Genomic DNA, 21,667 nt, shown 5'->3' with positions numbered 1-21,667 from the left:
TCAACAAAATCAAGACTCAGCCAATCTCTGTCTCATGGTGCCTGTCAGTCTACCACTCCAGTATAAACCAGCACAGACGTCTGCACAAATTAAAGGCACAGGCCACTTTCCATAAAGACACACGTCCATAAATAATCCATGGATCAAAAATGTAACAGCAAAAGTAAAAAAAAGGGGAAATAAAATAATAAACAGGGACAAATAGGAAGGGCCATTATATCAAAGTGAGCAACTGGGATTTCAAACTTCGTCAACTTTAAACAAAATGGTACTGGTCCCTAACTGGATCGTGGCAAAATCTATGTCTGTATTACAAACCTTGTTTACCGATGTGATAACTGAAGAACAAGGATAAGGTTGCACTTAATTTATTTTCCTGTCTTTTTTTAAGGTCTTGATCATTATCGCCCAGAAGTATTTGAACACAGCAAAAGATTACTTTTACACCTCTTGATAGCCTTGTCTTGCAATGACAATTTCCAGGCTGTGGCTACAGTTCTTCTGCTTAACAGAGAAGTCAGTGAAAGTAAAACACTTACAGTAAAACCAGTTTACCCACCAGAATATCTCTATTCAGGTAAAGATAAAATTGAAATAAATTGAGACTCCACCAGTTAATTACTCAAGGACGATAAATAAATAAATCATAGTTTACAGAATTAAAGTCGTAAATAATCTTAAATGTTTTTGAAACACATTATCCTATTTTATGTAGACATTTTTTGAAGGCCAGGTAATTTGCATAAATGTTTCTCAATGTCACAAGTTATGAAATATTACTTCAATATACACATTTTGGAAACCCTGTTGTTTTGATATTGAGCCTCTTCTCTGTCTACACTGTTCATTCCAACAGAGAAAAAAAAATGACTTATACCCAAGCACTGCCAACAATGTTAGTTGGTTAGTACTTTATGTGCAAAAATGTTCCAGACGAACTTCATGTCAACAGCGTATAAATTAGTCTCTGCTTCTTTTTGAGCCCAGACTCGTAGCAGTTCATATGCAAACAGAGGCATAAGGTTATGCCAAAATTGGGCATCATCTAACTATTTCAGGCAATCTGCTGACATCTGCTTCGCCATCACCCTTCTCCGAGATTGAATTTCAGTGGGACTAACACCTTTGCAGATTTGACACAGCCCATCCCACTGCTTAAATTGGTTAGTGTTGCTCCCATATTACACCTGTTAAAAGAAATTGATCGCACACACCAAATTCTACCACAATATATCGATATTTATCCTACGGAGTAGAACTCTGATCTAATGGGAGCACCCCTAGGTAATGGGTGGCACGGTAGCACAGTGGTTAACACTGCTACTTCACAACACCAAGGATTCAGGTTCAATGTCAGCCTTAGGTGACTGTGTGGAGTTTGCAATTTCACTCTGTGTCTGCGTGGGTTTTCTCTGGGTGCTCTGGTTTCCTCCCACAGTCCAAAGATGTGCAGGTTAGGTAGGTTTACGCAGATAGAGCGGGGGAGTAGGCCTAGGTTGGGTGCTCTTTCAGAGGGTCTGTGCAGACTCAATGGGTGAATGGCTTCCTTCTGTAGAGATTCTATGAGTCCATGATTACTCGGCCGAGAAGGCATCATATAGGAAACTGAAAACTCAAACCCATTTTCCGGAACTCAGCTGGACAAATAGGTGAATTTAGTCTGAAAAAAGGTACTGAAAGCTTCAAAAAAACAGATGGGAAATTCATAGGAATTTGTAATCAGCAGGTTTTGACAGTTTTGTCTTTATCCACTGATTATAAACTTCAGAATCCCATGTAACATAAAATAACATTTCATTGATTCAGTTGATGGCATCTCATAGGAAGAAGAACAAAACCTTGGACTATAACTTGGTAAGCAATGCTCCCATTTTACGGGTGCAATGTGAGTGCAATGCGCATTCTAATTAATGTTTTGAATTCTTGAGGAATGGATGTTGCTGGCCAGGTTAGCATTTATTGGTGGAGGTTTTAACACAATGTGAGTGGCTTTTTTAGTCCATCTCAGAGTATATAAGAAGTAAATGTCACCACAGTCCCAGAGGACCATAGGTTGCTCTCCCCTTTAAGATCTGACTGATGGTGATTTAACCTGAGGATCTCAGGCGAGGGACAGGTTGAGAAGGCGGGCTCTTCATGAATAACCTCAGCCAGTACGGGAATTGAACCCATGTTGTTTATATCGCTCTGCGTCACAAACCATCCGTCAAGCCAACTGAACTAACTGACTCCCGTATACAATTGACTGTACAATTTCAGACTATAGTTAAGAGACAACTACATTGCCAAATATAGACCATGCTGGGTTATAACAGCAGGCTTCCTTCACTTGCATCTTAATGAATATTTGGGTTTTTCCTTTCGGATATCAGAATCTTATTTACAATTTTTTTTTTAAAGACCTGAATTCAGGTTCTCAAACTGCTTCAAGCAGTAGAATTTGAGCGACATTCTCTGGATTACCAGTCTAAGCCACTGTATAACGAGGTCAGTTACAGAACCACAAAACTACTATTATCCCAAAATTAAATATTTTGTGGAAGTTTATGGTTGTTAAGGTAATGAATCCTGCACATTTCTTACAATTAAAAGTTTAATTGTAAAAATCCAAACAGATATTTTTTCACAAATGAAGAAAAGATATTTGTTCTTTGCAAAGGCTTTGAAATATGTTAAATTGATAGCTTAGGTTCAATGAAATTCACTTCCTGAAAATTTACTAGCCAAAGTACATAATAGCAAATGCTTATATCACCTAATGTATCATATTGTGAGATAATTAGTTCCAAAAAAACATTGGATTAAGAGGGCTGTTTGCACACTTGGAATAAGCAGGTTAACATGTGTACAGCATTCAGATTCACAGTGCTAAGTGTATGTATTTTGTATTGACTTTTCCAGTGACAATCTTGTCTACTTGCACTAGGTGGTTTTGACTTCTTAAGAGAGTATCAGTCTTCGCCAGTTCCAGATTCAGGATTAAGCTCAAGTTCCACATCTTCCAGTATCAGTCTGGGAGGCAGTAGTGGAAACCTCCCACAGATCTCGCAGGAAATGGAAGAGATTGAAACAGCAGCTGAAATAGATGAGAAGGCTCACAAGCTAATTGAGTTTTTAGCAACCAGGTAATAAATTTAAGACATGGGTTTCACTGTCCACATCTTTAAAGCATTTTGTGTTCACGGTTGCGAAAGCTCTTGCTTTAAAGTATAAGAAAAACACTGAAGATTTAGAAAGTGTGATCCAGCCAAAAGGTGTTGCACTAGTTCTGAGAAAATGATCGCATTAAATTGAAATAATTGGCATAATGTAATTTCCGCTGATGGAAAAAGTCAAGCAGGTGAGGAGGCTTCACATTGCATCTGGAAATCCCATTATTGCCTAATTAATCTTATTAAAGAAAATCAAAGGACCAAATATTTCCAATAATTTTTCCAGACTTCTAACAAAAAACAAATAAAGTAACAGAGGACAGACAGGCAACCATTTATTTATTTGACCTCGCAGAGATAAAACCTGAGAATGGTCAAAGTAAGGCAATGAACATGCGTTAATACTTTACAGTATTTCTGACACAAGAAACCACAATGCTTTTAATACTTTGCACATGAGTTTTCCGTGGCGTGACAGTGACTTCCTTGCATAACAATTCCACCAGAATGATAGAGAACAATGACATTTTTATCACTTGGTCAGAATTAATGTGGGGTATGATCTAGCAGTGCTTGGTGCTGGGAACACGTCTGGCATCCAGGGTTGCTCTGGTGGCATGAGAGTGATTTAAACATTAAAGAGAGTTACTTTAGCCATTGCAGCCCATAAACCAGCTCATAGAATTTTATTTTTTTTTAGAAAATATTTTATTGAAGCATTTAAAATTTTCACAGTTACACATTAACATTTCTTAAAAGAGTTGCATGGGCCGACACATATGTATATATATATTAAAAAAAGAACCCGCAAAAAAAACACAATGTCCCCAACTGGCCACGCCCTATTTCTAAGCTACCCGTCTACTGAGTTCCCTGTCCTTATTTAAAACTGCCATGCCTCCTATTTCCTTCCCCTAAACACCCCCCCCCCCACCTTAATGCTAATGTTCAATTTTCTTTGAAGAAGTCGATGAACGGCTGCCATCTCCGGGCGAACCCCTGAGTTGATCCTCTCAAGGCGAACTTGATATCTTTCCCGGCTGAGAAACCCTGCCATATCGCTGACCCACACACCTGACTTCGGGGGCTCCGAGTCCTTCCATCCCAGCAAAATCCGTCTCCGGGCCTCCAGGGAGGAGAAGGCCAGGACATCGGCCTCCCTCCCCCCCTTGGCCCCCGGATCATCCAATACCCCAAATATTGCCAGTTCTGGACTCGGGGTTACCCTCCCTTCCAGGACCTCTGACATAATGTCTGCAAATCCGTGCCAGAATCCCCTCAACTTCGGACATGCCCAGAACACATGTACATGGTTTGTCGGACTACCCCCACACCGCCCACATCTATCCTCCACCTCCTCAACTTGCTCATCTGGGCTACCGTCATGTGAGCCCTATAGACCGCTTTGAACTGGATCAGGCTAAGTCTGGTACAGGCTTGTGAATTAACTCTCTTCAAGGCTTTTTCCCACTTTTCCATTTCCAGCTCTCTTTCCAGATCCTCTTCCCACTTCTGCTTCACCTCCTTGATCGGGGCCCCTTCCCATTCCATCAACTCCTTGTATATTTCCGAAGTCCTCCCTTCTCCAACCCCAGTTTTTGACATCGCCTTGTCCTGTAGTCCCCTCAGGGGGAGGCGATGGAAGCTTGGAACCTGCCTCCGGACAAAGTCCTGGAGCTGAAGATATCGGAACCCATTCCCACCCGGTAACTCAAACTCCTCCCCGAGTGCCTCCAAGGTCCTGGATAAATACGTCCCCAAATCTCTCGATCCCTGCCTACTGCCATCTCCTGAAACCCTCATTCAGCCTCCTGGGATAAACCGGTGATTGTTCCAGATTGGAGACTACACCGACGCCCCCTCGAATCCCATGTGATGCCTCCATTGCCCCCACACGCTTAGTGCTGCCACCACCACAGGGCTTGTAGAGTACCGAACCGGCGAAAACGGCACCGTTAGTAAAGCCTCCAAACTCATACCCTTACAGGATGCTGCTTCCACTCGCTCCCAGGCCGACCCCTCCCCCATTACCCACTTCCGGGCCATCGATATGTTGGCCGCCCAGTAATAATTAATAAAGCTCGGGAGGGCCAGGCCCCCCTCCCCGCAACCCCACTCCAGAAGTGCCCTCTTTACTCTCGGGGTTTTCCCCGCCCATACAAAACCTGTAATCGCTGCATTTATTTTTCTAAACAAAGCCTTTGGGACAAAAATCAGAAGGCATTGAAAAAAGAAAAGCAGTCTTGAGAGGACTGTCATCTTCACCATCTGGACCTGTCCCGCTAATGTCAGCAGGAACATGTCCCATCTGTGGAAATCCCTTTTCATCTGGTCGGCCGCTTTGCCCAGATTTAACTTATGGAGCTGCCCCCACTCTTTAGACACTTGAATCCCGAAATATCTGAAACTCCCCGCCACCACTTTAAAAGGTAACTAAGTCTCCTTTCCGGTCCCCGTGCCTGGATCACGAACATCTCACTCTTTCCCATGTTCAGCTTGTAGCCTGAAAATCTCCCAAATTCTCCCAGTGCCTCCATGATTTTGGTCAATCCCCCCACTGGGTCTGTAACATAAAGCAGCATGTCATCAGCATAAAGAGAAACCCTGTGCTCCACCGCCCCCCTCACTATTCCCCTCCACGCACTCGATGTTCTAAGGGCCATTGCTAAAGGCTGTATGGCCAGGGCAAACAGTAATGGGGACAACGGGCACCGCTGCCTTGACCCTCTCCAGAGATTAAAATATTCTGACCGGGTTCGGTTGGTTCACACATTTGCCACAATACAACTGATACAACAACCGGACCCAGTCCACAAATCCCTGCTCGAACCCGAACCTGTCTAAGATATCCCATAGGTACTTCCACTTCACCCGGTCAAAAGCCTTCTCCTTGTCCGTGGCTACTACCACCTCAGCCTCACGCCCCTCGGCTAGCATCATTATAACATTGAGAAGCCGCCCAGTATTAGACGTCGGGTGCCTGCCCTTCATGAACCCCGTCTGATCCTCACCTATTACCTCCGGGACACAATCCTCTATTCTGGTGGCCAAGATCTTTGCCAGTAATTTAGCATCCACATTCAAAAAGGAAATTGGTCTGTACGATCCACAGCTCTCCGGGTCCTTGTCTCGCTTCAGGATGAGAGAGAGTGATGCCTGTGATAGCGTTGGGGAAAGCATTCCTAACTCCTTGGATCCATTGAAAGCCTTGACTAACAGCGGTCCCACTAGCCCTGAGAACTTTTTGTAGAATTCCACTGGGAATCCGTCAGGTCCCGGGGCCTTATCCATTTGCATTGCCCCCAATCCGTCTATCACTTCACTGAGCCCAATTGGGCCCCCCAAGACTTCCACCAGCTGCCCATCTACCTTCGGGAACTCTAGCCTCCCCAGGAATTGGTTCATTCCCTCCTCCCCCCCCAAGGGGGTTTAGACTCGTAGCAACGGCTATAAAATTTGCGGAACACGTCATTAATCACCCCCGGGTCCCTCACTACTTTCCCCCTTACATCCTTAACTTTCCTATTCTCTCTTGCCGCCTCCTGCTTCCTCAGCTGATGCACCAACATCCTATTAGCTTTCTCCCCAGTATTCGTACACTGCCCATTTTACCCTCCTCAGCTGTCCCTCCGCCTTGCCTGTGGAAAGGAGCCCAAAATCCATTTGAAGTATCTGGCACTCCTTCAGGAGTTCCTCATTCGGGGACTTCGCATATCTCCTATCCACAGCAAGATTTCTCCTACTGGCCTATCGAGCTCTACCCGTTCAGCCCTCTCCCTATGGACCCGAATCAAAATAGATTCCCCTCTGATGACCGCTTTCAATGCCTCCCACACCACCCCAGCCGTGGTCTCTCCCGTGTCGTTGGTTTTTATATACCCGCAAATGGCCTCCCTCACTCGCTCACGTATCTTATCGTCTGCTAACAACCCTGCATCTAGCCTCCACTGTGGGCGCTGAGAGTTTCCCTGTACAGCTGTAGGTCTAGCCAATGTGGTGCATGGTCCGATACTACGATTGCTGAATATGTGTCCACTACCCCCGCTAATAATGTTTTGTCCAATATAACAAAATCAATCCTGAAGTACACCTTGTAAACATGGGAGTAGAATGAATATTCCTTACTCCTTGGCTTCTCAAATCTCCACGAATCAGCACCTCCCATGTGCTCCATGAACCCTCGCAGCTCTTTTGCAATTGCTGTCACTTTCCCCGACTTAGAACTCGACCGGTCCATCCTTGGATTTAAGACCGTATTAAGCCGTAAGACATGATCAACCGGTGTGAGTCGAGGTCCGGGATTTTTCCCAGCATCTTCCTAACAAATGCAACGTTGTCCCAGTTTGGGGCATATATATTCACCAGCACCACTGCCATTCCCTCCAGTTTCCCACTCACCATGATAAATCTGCCTTTCGGGTCTGTCACCATTTTCCCCACCTCAAACGCCACCCTTTTGATAATCAGGATGGCCGTCCCCTTTGTTTTGAAGTCCAATCCTGAATGAAACACCTGCCCTGCCCATCCCTTTTTCAGTCTAAATTGATCCCCCAGCTTCATGTGTGTCTCTTGTAACATGGCCATGTCCGCCTTTAACTGTCCCAAGTGTGCGAACACACGGACCCTCTTGACCGGCCCATTCAGGCCACGCACATTCCACGTAACCAGTCTGGTCGGGGAGGGGTTCTTGCCCCCTTTCCCCTGTTGATCGCCCATGACCTTTCCTAGGCCAGCTCATTGCCCGCACCTCCCCAGATCCGCCCATCGGCAGCAACCGCCATCAAGTCTGCATCTCCAGTCTCCTGGAAGTCCCCAAATCATCAGCAGTACCCCCACCCCCTCCCTCCTACCTCATCACTTTTCAGCTCACCCCCCACTTCACTCTTTCGGTGAATTAGCCTCACCAGCTAGCCTAGCAGCTCCACCCCTGAAGCCTAAAAGTCTACCTGCTGCTGGATCTTTTACATCCCAGCTCTTAACTAAGTTTTCAGAACAATAGCACCGAGTGCAAAAAGCAAACACACCCTCCACTTAAGGCCCAAACTCAATGGTCCACCCCTCCCCCTTTACACCACCTTATCAATCCCATCACCTTCAACTAGAGCCCCAAACAATAGAAGTGTAAACAAACAGGGTAAATGGAGAGACAGAAAAAATTATATATGTAAAAACTCGAACAGATGTCTTTCCCTCCTGGACCAACTTAATTTGAAAACTTTTCTTCTCCTCCCTCCATTCTTTTTTTCCCCCTTTATTATTATTTTCTCTTTTATACCTTTTATTTTACAAACACAAACAAAAAGGCAGAAACTGTACCTTACATACACTGAAAGGTCAAAGTTAGGTAACTCCAAAAGAAAAAACAATCGCTTTTGTCTTCCCGGTCATCGCAACTCTAGTTACAGTGCAGCACAGACCTTTTTGATGTAAACCGCTACCGACCAGTTTTCTCTTTTCATTAAGTCCTTATGGGTCCCGCAGGTTGTTGTCTTTCATAAAACCCGCTTCTTCTAACGGCGAGCCAAAATACAGCTCCCGTTCCTCGTAGGTTACCCAAAGAAGTCCAAATTTTATTCCCTTCGCATACAGCGCCGCTTTAACTTTATTGAAACTTACCCTCCTGTTAGCAAGTTCTGCTCCCAGGTCCTGGTAGACCTGGATCTTGTCTCCCGAGCCCATCTCACGATGCGTTCCTTGTCCAGGAATCGGTGAAGCCTCACCCGCAATGCCCCTGGGGGCTCACGACCCTGGGGCCTGCGCATAAGTGCCCTGTGAGCCCGGTCCACCTCCAACGGCCTGTCGAACGTCTCTACCCCATGATTTTCTAGCACATCCTCACAACATACACACCGGCATCCGATCCTTCCTTTCCCTCCAGGAGACCAACGATCCGAATGGTCTGCCTCCGGGAACGATTCTCCAGGTCCTCCACCTTTTCCAGCAGCCTCTTTTTACCGATCTTGTAAAATACCAATTTGCAGTGCCATCCCAGTGGACTGCTCCTCTTGTTCCATCACCTGCTCCTGCAGCTTTTGGATCGACTGTCCCTGGGTCTTCACTGTCACCTCCATCTGGTCGACAGTCTCCTTAATCGAGGCAACCACCTTGGTCAGGTCCTCCGCACACTCCTTACGGTGCCAGGCGAACTTCTCATCCAGGTAAGCAACCAACTGATCTGTCGACCATTGGGCCGACGGGGCCGTATCTCGCTTCTCTGCCATTGCAGCCAACAAGCTCAGATCCTCACTTCCAACCAACTTTTGATTCCTTCTTTTGCGATTATTTTTCAAGCGTAATTCCATAGGATAGGGGTCGCCTTTTCCTCCTCTCACTTTTATTCACTTATGTTAGAAAACAATTTCTGTGAAAATCCAGCTTAAAAGCCGTCGAAAACCACCAAGAGCAGGAGCTGCTAAATGTGCGACTATTCACAGCAAAGACGCCACCGGAGGTCCAGCTCATATAATTTATGCTGTTAAATCTAGTCTCTATGGGCAAAACTGAGTTTGTAAGAAACCAGATTTGATATTATCCATGCTAGAACCACTTCATAGGTGTTGAGCTCCTGCAATCCAATTTAAAATAAAAATGTAGAAGTGCTATAGTTCGAGCCATATAAATGATTGAACATCGCCATCTGCAGTTTGATTAAATTGCTTTTTAGAACCTCCGTTAAAAGAAAAGATTCATACAAAAACTGTTGTACATATTTTCAAATAGATGCTTTGAATTGAATGCATGGTAAATAATGTATTTTTTTCATTGCTTAACAAATTATTTTGTCATCATTCAGTAATGGTGACTGTGTGTTAATGGAAAACAATTATTTGGGTACAGTACTTTCAATTTCAAGGACATCTGGTCTCCTGCAGAGCCAAGTTCCATTGGGGAGGATTTTTAAAGAATGCCCAACCCCATGCCATCTGAATGCCAGGTACTTGAAACTCGCCCGCACCACCGTGAATGGAAACTCCCCCAACTTCCTCTCCTGCCCTCTGGTGTCAATCGGGAACACCTCACTCTTTCCGATGTTCATTTTGTATCCGGAGAACCGGCCAAAGTCCTCCAAAACCCCCATAATTCTGCCAATGCCCCCCAGTGGGTCCGAAATATATAGCAACAAGTCATCCGCATAGCCAACTCTGTGCTCCATGCCTCTCCCACACAATCCCGTTCCAACCCCTCAACACTCTAAGCGCCATTGCCAATGGCTCTATTGCCAAGGCAAAAAGCAATGGGGAAAGCGGACACCCAGAGCTGTGCCTGGCCTGGTCGGAGAGCTGTCAGCCAATCTAATTAGCAAACAGCGCTCAAGAGCAGGACCTCCTTCCAAGGATGTGTGAATGTCCCACCCGCTGCCAATCAACACACTAGTGAGTATTAAATAGAGAGACTAACAACCCTCTGGAAATAAAATTCTCCTCATCTCAGTCTTAAAAGGGAGACCTCTTATTTTTAAAACTATGTCCGTTAGTTGTAGTCTCCCCCACAAGAGGAACATCCTCTCGGTATCCCCTCATAGAATCATAGAGGTACAGCGAAAAGGAGACCTTTCCACTGACAGTGCCTGTACCAGCTCTCTTTCTCAGGATGTGGGCAGCCTAGCTAAGTCAACATTTTTATTGCTCATCCCCAGTTGCCTTTTAGAAGGATTTGCCTTCTTGAACCACTGAAATTCATATGGGTGCCGATACTTCGCCATCCATAAAACCCTATACAATATGATTTAGGTACTTTGTCCAGTCCCAGAGACTGATCTTTCTTTGACACGCGTGTAATCCGTATTATCCTGCACCAGGTGAGGTTATTAATGAAGGCCCGCCTTCTCAACCTCATCCCTCGCCTGACGTGCGGTGACCCACACTTAAATCAGCACCAGTCAGCTCTCCCCCTCAAAAGGGAAAGCAACCTATGGTCATCTGGGACTTTGGCGACTTTACTTTTACAATTAAAACAGCTGCATAGTCAAAAAACAAAGAAGAATACAGCACAGGAACAGGTCTTTTGGTCCTCCAAACCTGCGGCAATCACGTGTCCTATCTAAACCAAACCGCCTGTATTCTTCTATACCCTGTGTCTATCTAGATAAGTCTTAAAGGTTGCTAACGGATCTGCCTCAACCACCTCACTTGGCAGTACATTCCAGGTCACCACCACCTTCTGTCTAAAAAACTTCCCCTGCACATCTCCACTGAACCTATCCCCCCTCACTTTGAACTTGTGCCTGCTTGTAATTGTCATTTCCGCCCTAGGGAAAAGCCTCCAACTGATCACCCTATCTATACGCCTCATAATTTTTATAAGCTTCTATCAGATCGCCCCTCAGCCTTAGTCTTTCTAGGGAGAACAATCCCAGTTTATTCAATCTCTCCTCATAGCTAATACCCTCCATACCAGGCAACATCCTGATAAACCTTTTCTGTACTCTCTCCAAAGCTTCCACTTCCTTCTGATAGTGTGGTGACCTGAATTGGACACTGTATTCCAAATGTGGCCGAACCAATGTTCGATATAACTAACATAATTTGCGAACTTTTATGCTCGATGCCCCGTCCGATGAAGGCAAGCATGCCATATGCTTTCATTACCATCATTTCCTCCTGTGCTGCCACTTTCAAGGATTTGTGGACTTGCACACCCAGACTCTCTGTGTGTCTATGCTCCTGAAGGTTCTGCCATTTATTTTATAGCTTCCACCTGAATTGCATGTACCAAAATGCATCACCTTGCATTTGTCCAGGTTAAATTTTATCTGCCATTTCTTAAGCCCAATTTTGAAGCGTATCTATATCCTGCTGTATTCTCTGACAATCTTCATCACTATCCGCAACTCCTGCAATCTTAGTATCATCTGCAAACTTGCTAATCAGTCCAGCTACGTTTTCGTCCAAGTCATTTATATATATTATAAAGAGCAGAAGTCCCAGCACTGATCCCTGCGGAACACCACGAGTGTGGATCCAAGTGAGGATCCAAAACTTTATTTATGAATATGATTCAAAACAAACCTGTTGGACTTTAACCTGGTGTTGTAAGACTTCTTACTGTGCTCACCCCAGTCCATCGCCAGCATCTCCACATCATCCTAATTATGAATGTAAGAAATTAATAAAATTGTCTTCAGGGGAGATTATGAGGCCTACTACCTGTCCAATTCCTGGTTGTTCCCTCATCCTCGGAATTGGGTAAGAAGGCCAGATCTATTATTATGCAAATTAGGATATCATGGTACATAAAAGACGCCTGATTGCCATCTTAGGACAGTAGCAAGTGCCACCCATGCTCGACACATTATCAGCTGGTTATCCAACAATAGAGGAGCTAGCAAACAAGTTTTATCTTTTTGGGGGCAGCTGTTATTGTAGCAGTCTGAAGCCAGCACACAGCTCTGGGGCATTCATTTTGCACACACTAATTTATGCTAATAAAGCCAGGTCTCAAAATTGACCAGGTTTGGCACTGGACTGTTATGTGGTCACCTGAAACCTACCACAGCAAAATCTATTTCCAGGTATTTTAAAAATTAGATGCTAATTTTTACATAAACAGAGAGGCATTTGATACTGAAAGTATCCTTCCATGTTGTCTTTATCCTGTAAATTAAATCAATGACCAGTAAGGCTAAAAGCTACAATATTTTAATTTCAAAATAATAATCTTTATTAGTGTCACAAGTAGGCTTACATTAACACCGCAATGAAGTTACTATGAAATATCATTTTTATCAGTACCCTTATGTGATTACGTAGCTCTGAACACAAATCACAAGAATCCAAATGTGAAATACATGGTTCTTAATAGACTCAGTTACAGAATAAAGTTATTTTGTACAGGGCATTTGGACCTCTATGGTGCCATGAAGACATTACTCCAAAGAACCACAATTCTCGAAGTGCTGAAGAGTTAACCAACTTCCTACGTCATGTTGTGTCCGTATTCAAAGATGTAAAATCAGGTACTTTACTATTTCAAGGTATTTACTGTTCAAGGAATGTGTAACGAATGTAAAGTGAATTGTATATTTTCATGTTCCTTTGAACAGAGGTCATTGGAGCAGACGTGGGCCATTTGGCCCTTCAAACCTGCTCTGCCATTCGATAAGATCATGGCTGATCTGGTTGTGGTCTCACCTCTACTTCATGTTTGCCCCCATGTTTGCCTTCACTCCCTTTTATATCAAAAAATCTATCCAACTCAACTTTGAATACGTTCAGTGACCTAGCCTTTATCTGGAAACAAAATTACACAGACTACACAGAAACACTAACACAGAAAAATACACAAGACACTCACACCCTTGAATAAAAAAAAAATCTCCTTACATAAGAACTAGGAGCAGGAGTAGGCCATCTGGCCCCTCGAGCCTGCTCCGCCATTCAATTAGATCATGGCTGATCTTTTGTGGACTCAGCTCCACTTTCCGGCCCGAACACCATAACCCTTAATCCCTTTATTCTTCAAAAACCTCTATCTCTGTCTTAAACAGGAGAAGACCTCTTATTTTTAAAACTGTGTCCCTTAGTTCTAGTCTCCCCGACATGAGGAACATCCTCACAGAACCCCCTCATAAATTCATAAAGAGGCTTCCGGTTGCGTCTATGCGGAGCTAAGCCGCACGTTCGGCAGCTCTCGCCAGGAACGGACTTTTGGGCTCTTTTAAGGGCCCCCAGCGGTACTTGATCGACGATTCCCGACGTGGGAAGGTGTCAGCAGCAGATCCCCAGTGTTCTATGGTCTGGACCAGGAGTGGGCCAGCAAAATAGCGGTGGCAGCGCCTAGAAAAAAGCGGGGGAAGAAAAACAAGATGGCGGCCGGCGGAGGCCTCGAGGAATGGAGGCAGTGGGCGCAGGAGCAGCAGGAGACTCTCCAGCGCTGTTTTCGGGAGCTAAAAGTGGAGCTGCTAGACTCGCTGAAGGCTAACACGGACAAGCTGCTGGCGACGCAGACAGCCCAGGGGGTGGAGATCCGGGAGCTCCGACAACAAGCCTCCAAAAGAGAGGATGAGGCCGTGGCCCTCGCGGTAAAGGTGGAGATGCATGAGGCGCTCCATAAGAAGTGGCAGGAGTGGTTCGACGAGATGGAGAACCGGTCGAGGCGGAAAAATTTGCGGTTCCTGGGCCTCACGGAGGGGCTGGAGAGGTCAGACCTGGGGGCCTATGTGGTCGTCTTGCTGAACTCGCTGATGCGAGCTGGGTCCTTCCAGGGGCCCCTGGAGCTGGAGGGGGCCCACAGAATACTGGCCAGGAGGCCCAAGCCGAATGAGCCATCACGGGCGGTGCTGGTGCGGTTCCACCGGTTCGGTTCCACCGCTTCGTTGACCGAGAGTGCGTGCTTAGGTGGGCCAAGAAGGAGCGGAGTAGCAAGTGGGAGAACACGGTAGTGCGGATCTACCAGGACTGGAGTGCGGAGGTGGCTAAGCGGAGGGCCGGGTACAACCGGACGAAGGCGGTGCTCCACAGAAAGACTGTGAAGTTTGGCATGTTACAGCCGGCGCGTCTGTGGGTCACCTACAAGGACCAGCACTTTTATTTTGAGTCCCCGGGTGCACGACGAACAACTCACTCTTACCCAGGTTGAGCTTGTACCCTGAAAAGCCCCCAAATTCCCTAAGAATCTTCATCACCTCCGGCATTCCCCCCACTGGGTCCGCCACATATAGCAACAAATCATCTGCGAAAAGTGACACTCGGTGCTCCCCCCCCCCCGGCACCAGATCCCTCCACTTCCTCGACTCCTTCAACGCCATGGCCAGGGGCTCAATTGCCAACGCAAAGAGCAAGGGGGACAGGGGACACCCCTGTCTCGTCCCCCGGTACAACCGAAAGTACTCCGACCACCTCCTATTCGTGGCTACGCTCGCCATCGGGGCCTCATATAACAGCCTCACCCAACTGACAAACCCCTCCCCGAATCCAAACCTTTCCAACACCTCCCACAGGTACCCCCACTCAACCCTATCAAAGGCCTTCTCCGCGTCTAATGCTACTACTATCTCCGCCTCCCCTTCTACCGCCGGCATCATTATAACATTCAGAAGCCTACGTATATTGGTGTTCAGCTGCCAGCTGCCTTCCCTTCACAAACCCCGTCTGGTCCTCATGAATGACCCCCGGCACACAGTCCTCTACCCTTGTGGCCAAGATCTTCGCCAACAGCTTGGCATCCACATTTAACAGCGAGATCGGCCTATATGATCCACACTACAGGGGGTCCTTGTCCCATTTAAGGATCAAGGAAATCAGCGCCCGTGACATAGTCGGGGGCAAACCCCCCCCCCCCCCCCCCCCCCTCCCTTGCCTCGTTAAAGGTCCTAACCAACAGGGGGCCCAGCAGGTCTGCGTACATTTTATAAAATTCAACCGGGAACCCATCCGGCCCCGGCACCTTCCCCGACTGCATGCTGCCTATCCCAGTAACCAGCTCCTTCAGCTCAATCGGCGCCCCCAGCCCCTCCACCTGCCCCTCCTCCACCTTCGGAAAACTCAGCCTGTCCAAAAAGCGCCCCCCCCCCCCCCCCCTCCACCGGGGGTTCGGACCGGTACAATTCCCCGTAAAAGTCCCTGAAGACCCCATTAATGTCCACCCCCCTTCGCACCACATTTCCTCCCCTATCCTTCACTCCACCAGTCTCCGTGGCCGCATCCCGCTTACGGAGCTGATGCCCCCAACATCCTACTCGCCTTCTCCCCATATTCGTACACTTTTCCCTGTGCCTTCCTCCACTGAGCTTCCACCTTTCTGGTGGTCAGTAAGTCGAACTTGGCCTGAAGATTACGCCGCTCCCTCAACAATCCCTCCTCCGGAGCCTCCGCGTATTTCCTGTCCACCCTCACCATCTCCCCCACCAACCTCTCCCTCTCTCTTTGCTCTCCCGTGTCCCTATGGGCTCAGATGGAAATCAACTCCCCTCTAATCACCGCCTTCAATGCCTCCCAAACCGTCCGCACCCAGACCTCCCCATTATCATTGGCCTCTAAGTACCTCTTGATACACCCCTGAACCCGCCCGCCCACCTCCTCATCCGCCAGCAGCCCCACCTCCAGGCGCCAGAGTGGGCGCTGGTCCCTCTCCTCCCCCAACTCAAGGTCCACCCAGTGCTGGGCATGATCCGAAATGACTATGGCCGAATACTCGGCATCCTCCACCCTCGAAATCAGCCCCCTGCTCAGAACAAAAAAATCGATCCGGGAATAGGCTTTATGCACATGGGAGAAAAATGAATACTCCCTGACCCTCGGCCTCGCGAACCTCCAAGGATCCACCCCTCCCATCTGGTCCATAAACCCCCTCAACACCTCAGCCGCCGCCGCGGGCCTCCTGAGGGTAGAGAATTCCAAAGCTTCACAACCCTCTGAGTCAAAACAATAACATTCTCATCTCGGTCCTAAGTGGCTTCCCCCTCATTTTGAAATTGTGTCCCCTGGTTCTAAGCTCCCCAACATGGCAAACATTTTATCTGCCTCTAACCGGCCTATCCCTTTACAAAATTTGTAGGTTTCAATGCGAACACCTCTCATTTTTCGAAACTCCAGTTTCCCCAATCTCTCTTATCTCTCATCATAGACCATCCCACAACAAGTCTGATGAACCTTCATTGCACTCTCAATATGGCAACAGTATCCTCCCTAAGGTCAGGGGACCAAAACTGCCCATAAGTCTGGTCTAACCAAAGTTCTATGCAATTGAAGAAAGACCTCCCTAGTCCTGGGCTCTAATCCTCTTGTAATAAAGGTGAACTTACCATACAGAGAAATGGTAGAGAAGCTTTACTTTGTGTCTGTCTTCACTGAGGAAGATACAATAAATCTCCTAGAATTGGAGGTCCAATGGACTAGGGCGTCATACCTTTTAATGTATTTTCCCAGTTTGCACCTGAACCTTCATAATTACCTTTGTACAAATGTAACACCCTGGCTTTATATTCAAGTACCGCACTTTCAAACATGATGCAAAATTTTGTCATATCATGGCAATTCTTCCCTAAAGGTTATTTGACAACAAGATTATTAATTAATCCTTTATTGTTGCAAAATACCCCATAGAGTCGCCCACTTTGTCGTGGTCTGCTGTTCCCTCCACAATCTCGCACTACAGTGGGGCAGCGTGCTGGAGAAAGAGGAACATGCGGCCACCGAGGAGGAGGAGGACAAGGTGGTGCCAGACCAGGAGGGGCTGGAGGACGAGCCCTTGGAGGGCTCACAGGACCAGCCGGAGGGTCCCATCGCCGTATTCCACCCTCCCACGCCAGGGTGATGGACCTGTGTCGGCACTGTCAGCGGGTCCATGTTGAAATGAAAAAAAAGAAATGAAAATTGCTTATTGTCACAAGTAGGCTTCAAATGAAGTTACTGTGAAAAGCCCCTAGTCGCCACATTCCAGCCCCTGTCCGGGGAGGCTGGTATGGGAATTGAACCGCGCTGCTGGCCTGCCTTGGTCTGCTTTAAAAACCAGCTATTGAGCCCTGTGCTAAACCAGTCGAGGGCAGGGGGGTAATGATAACCCGCTGTGAGCTGGGCACTGGTGCTCCTCACTATGCCGTAGTCTGACTCCTGATTATCTGCTAAGTCGCGTTCACGCCCATCACCTGCTTGTGATATGCCTTGGGTAGGAATGGGGGTTGCAGATCCAGGACCACCGTTCCCGGGGACTGAGGTGGGGGACTGGATTTTCTGCCCCTACACGCCACATTTCTGTTTCACCCTGCCGGCGCGATGCTTCGTTACGCCAGCAGGTCAATGGGGTTTCCCATTGTAGGGCAGCCCCATGCCATCGGGAAACCCCCGTGCTGCCGGAAAAACGGAGCTTTCTGCCAGCGGAGAATCCAACCCAGGGGGTTGGAGGTCAGTCTGCCTTGCACAATAACGTGTCAGAGACTTCACATGTCTCGGGTGCAACATGTTTTACTGTTGAACAGTAGAGACCCCCAGCTGCCCCTAGCCTCCGATAGTGCCTCTGCCCTTCCACCGCACTCCCCTCTTCCCCACTCCAGTACCCTCTCAGTGATCCTCTTATCTACTATTCCTTTCAGCTCTGCTACTACGTCTAGGTGTTTCACTAGGATGAACATCATCGGTGGAGGTAGCCTGCTGCTTACCACATCCCGTGGCCTTTGATGCCGCTGGCGGGAGTCCTATGGGGCTCCTGGGGCTGGGAGGCCCCAGGAAACTTGCCAGCTGAACCTGCCATGCCACCTCATTCCAGATGCTGATTTCGTGACGCAGGTTTGCCTGGAGGTGGTTCTGGTGGTCGCACTCACCACCCCTTAGGGAAGCTCCAGGTTGGTCCCCAGCCCCGCCTCCTTCTGGTCAGTGCCCATGGGGCCCTGGGTGTCGTGTTATGTACTCTGGGATAACACAGTAAGAAGTCTTACAACACCAGGTTAAAGTCCAACAGGTTTGTTTCAAACACGAGCTTTCGGAGCACGGCTCCTTCTTCAGGTGAATCCGTGCTCCGAAAGCTCGTGTTTGAAACAAACCTGTTGGACTTTAACCTGGTGTTGTAAGACTTCTTACTGTGCTCACCCCAGTCCAACGCCGGCATCTCCACATCATGGGATAACACAGGCTGCAACTGGATGCAGCTTTAACCAAAAGATATTCCAGGCCGTGAAGTTAGTTCAATCTGATTTATTGAACCAGTAGCACAGTTAGCACAGTTCTCCATGAGTTCGACTCTCTGCTAACCTAAGTGTGGTTACTCTGTCTGACTGAACCAGACTAGCTCTTCGCCACGTGCTGGAGATGTGATACTGTGCATACACCCTGACTCACTCTGTAGATGTTCATCAGTGGAAAGAGGCGGAGTGTGAGTGCCTCGTGCCTTTTATAGTGAGATACCACCCCTGAGTGTCCTGCCTACTCATTGGTCATGTCCTGTTCTCTGTGTTCATTATCTGCATGTCCTGATATCATGACACTGGGGATCACCTCTGGATGGAGGGGCAGGTGGACTGATTCATAGAACATAGAACAGTACAGCACAGAACAGGTCCTTCGGCCCTCGATGTTGTGCCGAGCCATGATCACCCTACTCAAACCCACGTATCCACCCTATACCCGTAACCCAACAACCCCCCCTTAACCTTACTTTTTAGGACACTACGGGCAATTTAGCATGGCCAATCCACCTAACCCGCACATCTTTGGACTGTGGGAGGAAACCGGAGCACCCGGAGGAAACCCACGCACACAGGGGGAGGACGTGCAGACTCCACACAGACAGTGACCCAGCCGGGAATCGAACCTGGGACCCTGGAGCTGTGAAGCATTGATGCTAACCACCATGCTATCCTGCGTGTCATTCCTCTGTGTCATTTGGCTCTGCCAAACCTGGTGACTCCCCAGTGTCTGCACCATGGTTTCAACACCCTCAGCGATGCCCCTCTGTGAGTGGCCATGCTCTGCTGTGCCTTGTCAATGTCCACCTGAGTCTGGAACAAGGTCCTTCGTGACCGGGTTATACTCTGGAGTGACTAAGTGATGCATACATGAGACTGGGACATGCTCCGCAGCGCCCTGGCCAGGTCCACCTAAGACTGGGACACATCCCCCAGTGATCAAGACATGCTCCGCAGCACCTAGGCAATGCCCACCTGAGACTGAGATATGCCCCGCAGTGCCTTGAAAAGATCTAACTGCATTTGGGACACATGCCCCAGTGACTGAGACATGCTGCTGAGGCACTCAGCCATGGCCATTACTGACTGAGCAATGCCTTGGATACTACCACTCTGCTGGCGTTGTGCTACAGGCTCTCCAGTGCGGTCGCCTCCCTAGCCGTGTTGGCCTTGGTGCCACACATTGCTGGCACTATCTCCTGCACCCTCAACCTTTGGGATTCCTCCAATCGCCTGTGGACCTGCTGGAGTGACGCTGACATCCCCCTCTGAATCTCTCGGGCGCACCCTATCAACTGCATCAACTTCGGGTAAATCTGATCCATAAGCTGAGCATCTGACTTGGTCCCAGCCGTGTACTGGGATCCAGCAGATCTCTGACTGCTGTCTCGCCTGGATATTCCTGCCTCCACCTGATGTGCATCAGCAACTGTGTGATGTTCACAAGAATGTGACCCAGAGGCCTGTGCACTACATTTGCCCACCAAGGTTTATGTCTCTGCACTGGTGGAGGGTGAGGATGATGGCTGTGCCATGACTGTTATGGCAACATCCTCAGAGCTCTCCTCTGGTGTTCTCTTGGTAGGCATGGTGGGCGGACCACCCCGGATGTGCCGGCATCATTGGATCCTGTGGGAGAATGGACATGTAGTCAGTGGGGGGCAAGATCAACATGCTGGCATGAACGACTCACATGTGACCGATCCTCTGGGTGGGGGCTGGTGGATACCCATCTCCGCAACACAGGCCAATCTCGACGTTGGTGACCAAACCAGCCAAGGGGCTGGTTTAGCTCACAAGGCTAAATTGCTGGCTTTTAAAGCAGGCCAGCAGCACGGTTCGATTCCCGTACCAGCCTCCCCGGACAGGCGCCAGAATGTGGCGACTAGGGGCTTTTCACAGTAACTTCATTGAAGCCTACTTGTGACAATAAGCGATTTTCATTTTTTTCATTTTCATCTGTCCCCGGCCAGCCCTAAACCTCCAAGGCACGTTCCTTGTATACGGTGAGGACTCTGTTGTCCGGCACCCCGCTGCCCATCTGGGCTCTCTCCCTCTGTTATGCAAGGACACAGAGAGGGTATTGTGAGCCGCACACATCATACACCGGGAGTGGGGGGGGGGGGGGGGGGGGGGGGGGGGGGGGCATGGGTGAGGTGGGATGCGGCATGGTGCTGGGCAGGGCGATGCCAGGCGCATAGTTGTCGGGGGGGGGGGGGTTTGACAGGCGGGACCAGTGGCAGGGGCTGATGCCAACTCACCCGTGTGGCCCGGTGGACATCATTTGTGGAGGTCCTCTGGATCACACCACCTGCGCCATTGTTAACAAGGGCCTGGCGAGCGTTGCGGTTCGGGCAAATTAGCCAATGGGACAGTCATTTATGGCGTGAAGCCATGGGGCCTCATTAAGTGGACTAATTAACATTGGAATCCAGTGATGGACTTGCCAGGTCAGCTGTCGGGAAACTCCCGGCATTTTCCACTCACTACCGCACTTAGAAACCTTTCCATTAGATCGCGCCCCTGACCTTCTGACTCACGCCAGGTGAGAAATTAAGTGCAGCAGGTTCCCAAGGCCTTCAGTCCAGGGCAACTGAAAGGAAACAATGAAAGGAAGCCACGCCCCTCTTTTTCAAACCCCAGCTGCTGTAAAGCAGGTAAGTTTAAAAGTCCCATCCACTTTGAGATCCAAGGAGAAGTTGAGTGGGTTAGGACTATATTCGTTGGAGAAGAGTGAGGGGGGAGTCTCATTGAAAGCTATACAATTCTAGCAGGACTAGGGCTAGACAGGTTAGATGCAGCAAGGATATTCCCGATGATAATGAGTCCAGAAGAAGAGGTCACAGTCTAAGCACACAGGGTAAACCATTAGGATTGAGATTTGGAGAAATTTCTTCAT

At 48.1% G+C, this 21,667-nt stretch overlaps 1 protein-coding gene across 4 annotated transcripts in view; it reads left to right on the top strand.

The window, feature by feature from the left end:
• The window catches only part of LOC119977793 (protein furry homolog), a 483,675-nt gene that overhangs the window by 352,655 nt on the left and 109,353 nt on the right, over window positions 1-21,667 (top strand). For all 4 annotated transcript variants that reach the window (XM_038819004.1, XM_038819002.1, XM_038819003.1 and 1 more), the window contains exons 39-41: window positions 392-577; window positions 2,927-3,125; window positions 12,986-13,107. In XM_038819004.1, the coding sequence (XP_038674932.1) occupies window positions 392-577; window positions 2,927-3,125; window positions 12,986-13,107 (507 nt within the window). The remainder of the gene's footprint in view (window positions 1-391; window positions 578-2,926; window positions 3,126-12,985; window positions 13,108-21,667) is intronic.

The sequence above is a fragment of the Scyliorhinus canicula genome, chromosome 14 (assembly GCF_902713615.1).
Source record: "Scyliorhinus canicula chromosome 14, sScyCan1.1, whole genome shotgun sequence".
Classification (NCBI taxonomy): domain Eukaryota; kingdom Metazoa; phylum Chordata; class Chondrichthyes; order Carcharhiniformes; family Scyliorhinidae; genus Scyliorhinus; species Scyliorhinus canicula.
This window is presented reverse-complemented; position numbering and strand designations above follow the sequence as displayed.